Source organism: Crotalus tigris, unplaced genomic scaffold (assembly GCF_016545835.1).
Source record: "Crotalus tigris isolate CLP2741 ecotype Arizona unplaced genomic scaffold, ASM1654583v1 scf7180000018343.506757, whole genome shotgun sequence".
Classification (NCBI taxonomy): Eukaryota; Metazoa; Chordata; class Lepidosauria; order Squamata; family Viperidae; genus Crotalus; species Crotalus tigris.
This window is the reverse complement of record NW_024096954.1, coordinates 221,900-232,640: the sequence shown is the minus strand read 5'-3', so window position 1 is coordinate 232,640 and position 10,741 is coordinate 221,900. Positions and strand designations below refer to the sequence as shown.

Below are 10,741 nucleotides of genomic sequence, written 5' to 3'. Positions count from 1 at the left end.
CATTCTGCAAACGGTGCTGCACCAGTTGAGTAGTCCTCGACTTACAACCGGTTGAGTAGTCCTCGACTTACGACCGGTTGGGGGTCGCGGCATTAAAAAGGTTGAGAACCACTGGCATAGAACGAGGCTATTCGAAGTAGCACTTATCTCCAATTGTTTCTGTTCACTCAGTATGATTGGACAGAGTGTTCATGCTCTGGTCCCTTCAGTTAAATGTCATATTACAAATCAAGGAAGTATGTTTTTTCTCATGAATGAAGGCAAATGTGTTTTTTCTATTACAATGCATATGTTCTGGAACAACTTCCTCCTGGAGATACATATGGCTCCCACCCTTAAATCAGGGGCTCCCAACCTCTGGGCTGCAGTCCAGTGCTGAGCCAGGGTCCATTAGGAACCAGGCCATGCAGGCAGCGGATGAGTGTGTGAGCACATGAAGCTGCACCTGTGCAAGTGGCACACGCACCACACATGCACACAAAACCATCCCCTCTCTACCCAGCGGCCACAACCGCCGGTCCACAGACCTGGAAAGGTTGAGGACTGCTGCCTTAAATGGTCCATTAATCATTGAAGACCTGGATTTCTCCCAGATCTGGGGTCAAGATGAAGATCCTGATGAATTTTTTTCTTGGGTATTTATATATATATATATATTTCTGGCTGGACATGTTTTTTTTTAAATGCTTTTTTTATAAATGGTAAATTACCCAAGTAATCCCGACTTTGTTCTCCTGGTCTGGAATCTAAATTATAGGTGGTCCTTACTTAGCAACTACAATTAAGATTGGCAAGTGCCTGGTCACTAGATGGAAAATTACAGCACTGCAATAGGCTTACATCCTTACTTCCCCTTAAAACATCAAGTGAAGCAGCATAGTAACTAAGCAAAAAAAATCATGACTGTGACTTGCAATTTTACTTCTACTTTGACTATTAACTCTACTTGTCCCAAGCCAGCTGGCAAGCATGTTAATGGTGATCACATCACCACAGGATGCTGTGATGATTGTAAATACAATATTTGATAGTAAACGTTTTTTTCCACCATCGTATCTGCTAACACAACTTAAGGCGTAAGGCAGTCAATCACCAAGGATTACCTGTAACATTGTACAGGTAATCCTTGACTTACAGTTCATTTAGTGACAGTTCAAAGTTACAACAGCATTGAAAAAAGTGACTTATGACCGTTTATCACACTTTGCCGGATGCTTGGCAACTGACTCACATGACAGTTGCAGTGTCCCATGGTCACATGATCACCCTTTGTGACCTGACAAGCAAAGTCAATGGGGAAGTCAGATTCACTTAGCAAAGTTCCTAGTTTAACAATTGCAGTGATTCACTTAACAAATGTGGAAAGAAAAGTTGTAAAATGGAGCAAAACTCAATGTCTCAGCAGCATAAATTTTGGGCTCTACAGTGGTCGTAAATTGAGGACTACCTGCTTTAAACAAAGCAAGCCTCTATAAAGGACATCAGAAGACAATAAAGAGTAGAATGAAGTGAAAATGGGATAAAATGGGAAACATTTCTAAGAAGCTGGGAAGCAAAGCATGAATGCACAAGCTTCACTTATCCTTGCTCCTTTGGCAATTATTACTATGGCAGGTAGTTGCCTAGTCAGCCACGATTAGATTGGATTTGGTAATTTTATTCACCTACTGACTCTTTCCCAAATACTTAGAATAGGCAGATGTTATTATTTAATGGTGTTAAACTATCGTCGCAGGATGTAACATCTTCCAGGTAAAGCTGCCTTTCGCAATTGACTGATGAGATTTTTGTCAACGCCGATAGTATTATTATCCGATTCTGGTTGTTCTGTTCATTTAGCTGTCGTAAAAAAAGGAGCAGACGAATTTGCCTACCCCGCTTCTCATGCAATGTAAGGGGACATCCATCCACATATCATCCGGCAGTTAATGCTTTAAGTTATCATGCACGTTGCTGGCGAAATGGTTTCTGAATCTCCCGCCCATCAATCTATGCGAACACACCACGCACAGAAGGCGCAGGGAGGCGCCCGCTGATAATTCCCGGCGTTGCTATCTCTGACGACGCATATTGCTATCTTGTAAGGGAAGCGTAAACGCTGCCTTCCACCTCTTGCTCTAATCCCACCCCGACCTAGTCCCTGGTTAGCCATTCGGCATATGTTAGATAGACAGATAGCGGCACTCAGAGCGCATGCCCCAAGAGGTGAAGAGCGTCCGAAATATTGCTGCGCATGCGCCACTCGGACGATCACCCCCGGGGACGACCGCGTCACTGTTTCTTCTGAGACTGACTCGACCGAAACAAGGTCGGTAAAAGGGAAGCACGCCAACCGACCACCAACGAATGAAGTCGGGAAACCTTGGGCCTATCAAAGCTTACTTCTCCCACGTGGGGTTAAAATAAGGCGGGATCTTTTCTTCGATTGCTTCCCGGAGCCGGCCAATCCGCGTTGGGATCAGCCAAATGAGCGAGGCAGCTTCTCTCCCAGTGGCCCGACCTCGATCGCCGCTGGCCAATCAGGAGAAGCTGCGCAGGATTCTCGCGCTTAGTCAGTTGGAAGAGGCCGTTTCCCTTGTGCCCTTCCCCCACCCTCCTTCTCCTGTCGTGCCACCGACGGTTGGGCAGACTCGCGGCTTTTTGCCCGCCCCTTTCGGATTTTTATCTGTCGTTGGGACCGGAGTTGAATTACCATGAGCGAGGGCGGCGAGGACTGGGGGGCCCCGTCCCCTAAGCAGCGGCGCTTAGACCCGGCTTGTCAACTGCAGAAGGAGACTGAGGCAGCCCAAGCTCTGGCCGAAATGACGGCTTGGGGCGGCGGGAGCTTTGAAGTCCTCAACCAGCAGGAGGCGCACGCGAGCTCCGCAGCAAAATCGAGTAGCCTGGAAACGGCCGGCCAGCAGGGGGTGCGCGCAACCGCCCCAGCGGTCGGGGAGCGAAGCGCTTCGGGGCAGGATTTGGGGACTCGGTACGGCCGCGCAGGGGTAGATCGGGAGGCGTCCTCCGACGAGGAACTAGGAACCGCAGCGGGGGGCGTGGAGACTGCCAGGCTGAAGCGGAGGAACGCGGAAGCCGCCGCCACCGCCGCCACTGTGAGCGATGACTATGAGGACGGCCGGGAGACCAAGAGAAAGAGGAAGGACGCCAAGGAGAGGCGCAGGGCTGCCGAGGGAGCAGCTGAAGCAGCAGAGGATGAGTGCTCCGTCATTTCGGTGGGGGAGGAAGAGGAGGAGGAGGAGGACGACGACGAGGAGGAGGAAGAGGAAGAAGGGGGCAAACAGCAACCCACTCGCAAAACTGAGCAGTACTTGGAAGCCCTGGAGGCTGTGCAGCTGGAACTGGAAGCTGTAAATCAGCAGGCCAACCGTGCCTTTGCCCAGCTCAAAGCAAAGTTCAGTCACATGCGGCGCCCACATCTGGAGCGACGTAACGTCATCATTCAAAACATCCCCGGTTTCTGGGTCACTGCTGTATCCTGTCACGGCTGCTAGCTTGTTGGGAAAGGGTTGCTAGAAATGAGAGGGAAATACAACACTGTCCAGTATTGCAAAGAACTTGAAGGAACATTTTGAAGCTCTGTTATGCTGAGTTGGTCATTAATCCATATATCAATGGACTAATACCACATCCTTCCTTTGTAAAATATTTCATTAGGGGATATACTCAAGGAAACACTGGGGAAAGTAAACGGGTGGAGTTTGGGTTCTTCCAATGGCAGAATGTATACATGACAGTGTTGCATATAGGTTTAGAATCTCTGTTTGCATTATAACTTTTTGAAAAGTTTTGAATAGTATGAGTTTTTTTTTTCTCCTTGACATTAACTTTGCAGTTTCTCAACCATCCTCAGCTTTCAGCCATGATCAATGACCGGGATGAGGACATTTTGAGTTATATGACCAATCTGCAGGTGATTTCAACAAAGTTATGCTTAGAAACTAACTTGAAATTGAATTTATCACTGAAAGCAATTAAACTGCTGTTGAAATTTCTGAATTCTTTCCACTTGAAAGTCCCTATAGTGGGTCAAGGGTGGTAATAAACAGTATCTTGCTACTCTTGTCGGTGCAGGCTTTCCCAGCTAGTATTAATCCAGTGGTGATGAACTCTCAGGCTAATAAGCGGTAGAGTAATTATTTGCATCCTGACATTTTTCCAGAAACTATGGCTAGCATCTTCGGAGTTCAAAGTGATCTATTCTGTAACACTCCTCTTGCTACTAAAACCTTGCTAGGGTTTTAATTATGGCATTCTTTGATACGTAGGTTGTGGATTTCACCCATGCAAAGTCAGGCTGCAAGATCAAGTTCTACTTCAGCAGCAATCCCTATTTCCAGAATGAGGTCATTGTGAAGGAATTCCAGTGTGGTTCTTCTGGTATGCATAAGGGGACAGTGTTTTGAGGGATCAAAGGTCAGATTTGACATGCATGTGTGTTTACAGCTGTATGGTTTTCCCCTATCCTTTCCTAGGGAGATTAGTTTCTCATTCTACACCAATTCGCTGGTGGCGTGGCCAGGTCCCACTAGCTCATGGCCAGAAGAACTTCGAAATGGGCCGCAGCTTCTTCAGTTGGTTCTGTGACCATAGCTTTCCTGCAGGAGATCGCATTGCCGAGGTAGGACTATACTGCTTACCATTGATGAGAACTTGCTCCCCAAATGTTGCTCAAGCATCAGCATCCACCATTGCAAGAACTGGTGGGCCACACTTCTAAAATGCTTGTTGCATCCTTATGCCCTTTTACCTGTCACACTCTTCTGTTTTCTTTAGATCATTAAAGAAGACCTGTGGCCCAATCCACTTCAGTACTATCTGATGGGGGAAGGTGGTGAAAATGGTGAAGAAGACAGGTAAGAATTCAAGTAGTTTCTTGATTCCTTGATATGGAGATTATGGTATAGTGATATTTTTGGCAAGAATCTAAGCCTGCCATTGTGTGTGGATATAGATTTTTGTCTAGGTTTGTGGCAGCAGGACGTAGGAGGAGAGAACTAAAGAGACGTAGGAGAAGTGGACTTCATGAAGACAGGGCTTCGTGGTATACAGCTGGGAGGTCCGCAGAAGATGATAGATAAATGGTGATACACTCCCTCCTTCCCTTGTGTTTAGTGAGACAGAGAATGGTGATGACTTTGTTGTGATTGTGGATGATGATGGCGAAGATGAGGAGGAAGATGGGGTGGCAGATGTCCATGAAATCATAGATGAAGAAGAGACTGAGCGAGGTAAGTAATGGTGGAATACAACTGCTCCTCGTAAAATGATATACCCTTCGGATCTGAAATGCAGAATAATTGTGAGTCATCCAGTGTTTGATACAAGAAGGGCAGCTATTAAGTAGGTAAATAAATACATGCTGATACAGGTAGTCTTTGACATATAATCACAATTGAGCCCAGATTTCCACTGCTAAGCAAGACAGTTGTTAAGTGAGTTTTGCCCCGTTTTATGCCCTTTCTTGCCAGAGTTGTTAAGTGAATCATTGCAGTTGTTAGTAACACAGTTGTTAAGTGAATCTGGTTTCCCCATTGGCTTTGCTTGTAGGAAGGTTGCAAAAGATGATCAATGACCCCAGGATACTGCAACCGTCAGAAATATATGCCGGTTGCCAAGCGGACAGATTTTGATCATGTGACCAGGGGGATGCTGCAATGGTCGTAACTGAAAAACAGTCATAAGTTGCTGTTTTCCGTGCCATTGTAACTTCAGACGATCACTAAGCAAATGATTGTCAGTTGGTATTTGTACTTGGTGATATGTATGCTGTTCATTCCTAAAGGCTCAGAGCAGCTAACAATCAGGGACATCATGAAAGGAACTTCTCAATAAAAACAATAGATTCATAGAAAAATAAGAAAATAAGAAAAATTTCAACACATACAGAACATACAATACAAAGTCATATGCCCATAAATGCATTCTTATACTGTTTTCAAAGCATGCCTTCCTTCTGGGAAAGGCAGGTCTTAACGATTTTCCTGAAATCCAAAAGGAAAGTGTAGCGCAGATCTCTATAGGCAAGAAGTTTTAAATTGTGGGGACGATGACTGAAAATGCCCATTGGCTAGATTTCATCAGATAGCAATCTCAAATAGACATGGAGAATGATGGAAGATCTTAAAGGTGACAGTCAGCACCTTGAATCCCTCCAGAAGCTAACTGGCAGCCAGTGCAGTGTGGTCACTGACGTATAATGATAAATACCTGCCTAGGTTGCTGCATTTTGCAGCAGCGGTAGCTTTTGAATGTTTTTCAAAGCAGCCTCATGTAGCGTGAATTACAGTAATCCAAAGTAGAGGTGACTGGGCAATAGGTTACTATGAGCAGAGATTTCCTAATTTGCCCTAATTGGGCAATAGCTCTTCCTTTCATAGTTGTCACCAGCTACTTGAGCAAAAGCTTTGAGATCAGTAGGACTGCCAATTTACCTCCCACCTCTGAGCAGGAACGCATAGTCTTAATTCAGAGCCAAAGATGATGATGTCCTGAGGTCATTGGCTTACAGACTCAAAGCTGTTCCATCTATGAAGAAGTCAGTTATTTATTCCTTCTCTGAAAAATTCTAAGCACCAAGTCAGCACTTCTATGGCATCATCTGTTTGATGATATCTGTATATAACTAGATATCAACATAGATACCTAATCTCCTTTCAGTAAATGACCTCTCCCAGCAGTTTCATGTAGATTAAAGGAAAGTGGAGAGAAGAAAGATTCTAGTGTGTTTCACAGAGGAGAGAGTTCCAAGCAGATCTTTCTTTTCCCCACTCCATTGACTGGAATCAACCTTATTAGGAAAGAGGAACACCACTGAAGAACAATGTCTCTCCACCTGACATTCCTCCCCCCCCCCCAAAATCTCTCAGAGCCAGCCCGGAAGGATACCATGATTGATGATATGAAAAGCCACTGAGAAATCAAGGAGAGGATCAGGAGGTTGTATTTCTCCAATCTCAGATCCTCCAGATAATCCAGTTCTTTGAGGATCTTTTGATGTTGCAATGTTACATTTTGTAGGACAAGTCTTGGGATTTGGTCAATTAAATATTGGAAACATGGGCAAAAAGGGAGTATTTTTCATCAGCTGTTTCAAATTTTGACATATCTTATTTATTAACACAGGTGAAGTGGTGGAAGAGGTATTAAGTGGCCAAGAAGATGATATTGCTGGATCCAAGTCCTCCCGAGATGAGCCAGATGGGAAGGATTCTGAGGTGGAAGAAGATGGCTAGATTAGCTTATAAAAGAACAGTGTATCTGGTTGGATTTTCCTATAGGGACCTCAGTGGCACTTTGATGCTGACCAATTGCACTTGGACATGGCAAAAGATGGGGTGTATCAGCAGCGGTCACTTAGATTATTTTGTATCTTTATTTATTGTATTGACTGCATTTCTCTCTCTGCCCTTTTGGGGGCACTATGTGCAAGCACCCCCTTAATTGTTTGATGCTTAGCATCTCCTACCTGCCTGTGTGGGGGCTGTATGCTTATTTGCCCTGTCCCCTGGTGGCTACTCAGGGTCTTGTTTGCCCAGAGGCCTTTTTAAAACAGCTCAGGGTTTCCTTTTTCCATTCAGCATTATTAAGCTGCTGGCTTTTCGCACCTTCCTTGAACTCTGCTTATAAGGATTCTACTCACCCTGTATATATTTTAGCTTAAGTATGCCTGCTAGCGGCCGACCAGTGCCTCATGCCATCAAAACATAATCCCAGTCTTACTTTTTCCACATTGAGGGTAGGGCCTAACCTAATGGGACTCATCCATCGCCAATGCAGGGTTCTGTCATTCTAACCTAGTTTGTAATAGCTCCCGTTGATCTAAATGGCAACCTTGCACCCATTGGCTTAGCTGAAGCAATAATAGCTGTCTGGATGCACAGTATTTTCCTTGGAGTTGTTAATGCAAGGAGAAAGGCTGTGATGATGGCTTTTTCTTGTGTTTGATATTTTCTCCAGTGCTCCAGTTCATGAAAGCAATGGCAAGATGTTTCTAGCAACAGCGTGTATATGTGATTTTATTCTCCAATGTACTTTATGTATAATTGCAGACAATTTCCTAGCAATGTTCCTAAAGCATCATACCCAGTTGGATTTGCCCATTCCCTATACCCCACAGAGGCTGTTCTATGCAATGCTACTGATATTTGTAGAAAGGCAACCATTTTCCTTGGCTGATTTTTTTGTATATTTCGTATCAGGACTTTGTACTTTTTTTTACTATAAAAAAAAGCACTTAACGTACCAAGCGCTTTCCAATTTGGTGTGTGACTCTTTTATTTTGAATATCTAAAGCCTCATATTCTGTGCTCATAATGCCTATGTAAGTGAGGATATACAGACAAGTTATACTGTATATGCTTTACTCTAAAATGGGAGGTGAACTGGCACAGAGGGGAACTGGCACGGAGTAAATAGTGAAGGATGAATATGAATTATAAAAGAAAAAAGTGAATATATTTTGCATTACAGATAGTCCTCACTTAGCTATCACAATTGGGATCAGTAACTCTGATGCTAAGCAACATCATTGCTAAGTGAAACATATCTATGAGGGTCTTACAGTGTCACTTCCCATTCAGTTGTTTAAGCAAATCAATGCAGGTTTTAAGAGTAGCTGCATCACAGCAACTTGCAATTTTATTGTTGGTTTCCCCATTGACTCTACTTGTTATAAGCTAGTTGCAAAGCACAGAAATGGCAATCACAAGACAGTGGGACACTCTGACAATTGTAAATACCCTCCCCTCCAAGTTGTGGAACATCCAAATTTTGATCACATGACTGCAGGAACAGTGCAACAGTTATAAATGATTGGTCATAAAGTTACTTTTTCAGTCCTGTTGTAAGTTTGTACAGTTGCTAAACAGGGCAGTTGTTAAACATGGTCTACCTGTATAGAATTTTTTCCTCTGAGCTGTTGGTACTTCATGCTGATACATAATACGTTCAGTACTAAAGAACTCAAAAATCTAAACATATTGCAAACTCTTATAATTGCAGAACACCAGGAATCTTGATGGTAAAAAACAGTAACTTAGAATAGTAATTTTTAAATAGTAAAGTAGAATAGTACTTTTTAAAAAGAAATATTAAGAAATGCATTCCTTATGTAAAAAGCCTGGACCTGATAACTTTCTTAGAAATGGTTTGATGTGGTCTTTTTATGGAGTAAACTGCATTTAGCATCTTTAAGTGGGGGGATAATACAGTAATTCTTGAGCACCAGAATAAATATGCTTGCATGTTTTTTTGATGTGTGGAGATAGGGTCATTAGGATGAACTATTGTAACTTCAACTTCTCAGAGATGCTAGTATTTCAAGTATATGAGAAGGGTGGTATTGGGAAGCATATAAACATGCAATCTTTTTTCTGTGTTCTGAAATGATTCACTGTGGAAAGACAATTCCATTGGATTTTTCCTCCCTAGGAATTAAAGTGGAGCAATTGAGGATATGTAATACATTCTGAAAAATACATCTGCTTGAAAATTCAGAAATTGGTTACAAGGCAAAATAATAAATTTACTCATTTCCACAGCTCGATACATTTACCATTTGAAAGGTTGTCTTTTATAATTTGTGTTAATACAACGTATGACTGCAGAGTTTTGTTTTTAAGTATGTGTGTTGGAGCTTCATGGCTAGTTAACAACAACAACAATAATAAATTATTCACTAGCCACGAAACTAGTGTTAATAATTAAGTGCATTTATTATTGGCACATCCTGTTCTCTATAATTGTTTACTTCATTTTAACTTTATGCATACATGACTAGAAAAATCTATTCTATATCAATAGTAGATATTACAGCTTACCAATTCAAATATAGCGGCTGTCATTAATACATCTATATTTTCTGAAATCTGTTGCATAGAACAAACTCATTGTAAATGAAAGCTGCAGCTACCATACTACTTCATGAATGATTTGGATTATAGTTATACATTTTACCAGTGACACAATGACTGATAAGATATGCCTGTTTCTACTTCTGCTTAAACTAGAGAGTTTGATGAGATAGGAGAATAAAATAGTACAAAACACAGTCCACACGAACAACAACTAAAAGCAATTTGGAAAGAAAAACCTTTCTGCATTGCCAGTAAGTGATACAGTACATTATTCTTCTGGATTGGATACTTCTTTGTTATGATCCAGACTGAAATTTGTAGACCTTAACTAATGATTTTATTTACGGTCTCCTTTATAAGTTCCATATAAGTAACATTTGGGAGCAAATATTGATTTTCCAGAATTTTCTACCCTTTTTATGTTCTTTCATAGCTATTAACATAACTAATCCTATATATTAGCAATTTTGACCATGGATTTTTTTTTCTTTCAATGTAACTTTACAATATCATTGTAAAATTGATAACCAAGTTGTTTTATCTTAACACTAAACCTAGTAATTTCTAGAACCAATCTTAGTCATTCTCTATTCCCTCTTTCCAACTGAGCAAATTAAAGAATCAAATGTCTAATTTTACAAGGAGTCATGAAGCAAAACTGAAAAAATATTACAGTACATTAAATATCTCAATATACATTTTTATAAAGCTTTATATACATTTTTCTAGCACTGATGATGTTACCTAGTTAGGGTAATGAAATGTCTGCAAGAAAACAAGCTCAGAGAGCTCCAATGTCTGCAAGAAAACAAGCAAGTTCAGAGAGCACCAAGGACCCCTCATACATTTTTCTTAAAAGTTTAATACCATCCTTCCCAACTCCTGAA

The 10,741-nt window shown here is 42.0% G+C and overlaps 1 protein-coding gene across 2 annotated transcripts; it reads left to right on the top strand.

Moving 5' to 3' along the window:
• The first annotated feature begins 1,398 nt into the window (after window positions 1-1,398).
• On the top strand, window positions 1,399-9,548 carry TSPYL2 (TSPY like 2). Of its 2 annotated transcripts, XM_039350642.1 has the most exons (7): window positions 1,423-3,470; window positions 3,833-3,910; window positions 4,266-4,377; window positions 4,473-4,618; window positions 4,774-4,853; window positions 5,113-5,228; window positions 7,123-9,548. In XM_039350642.1, exons 1-7 carry the CDS (start codon window positions 2,694-2,696, stop codon window positions 7,230-7,232), a joined length of 1,419 nt encoding a protein of 472 aa, XP_039206576.1. In that variant the 5' UTR covers window positions 1,423-2,693; the 3' UTR covers window positions 7,233-9,548. The 2 variants fall into 2 exon arrangements, with proteins under 2 accessions (XP_039206577.1, XP_039206576.1); XM_039350643.1 differs by lacking the exons at window positions 5,113-5,228; window positions 7,123-9,548 and adding an exon at window positions 4,952-5,106 and having other exon boundaries at window positions 1,399-3,470.
• Window positions 9,549-10,741: the final 1,193 nt, after the last annotated feature.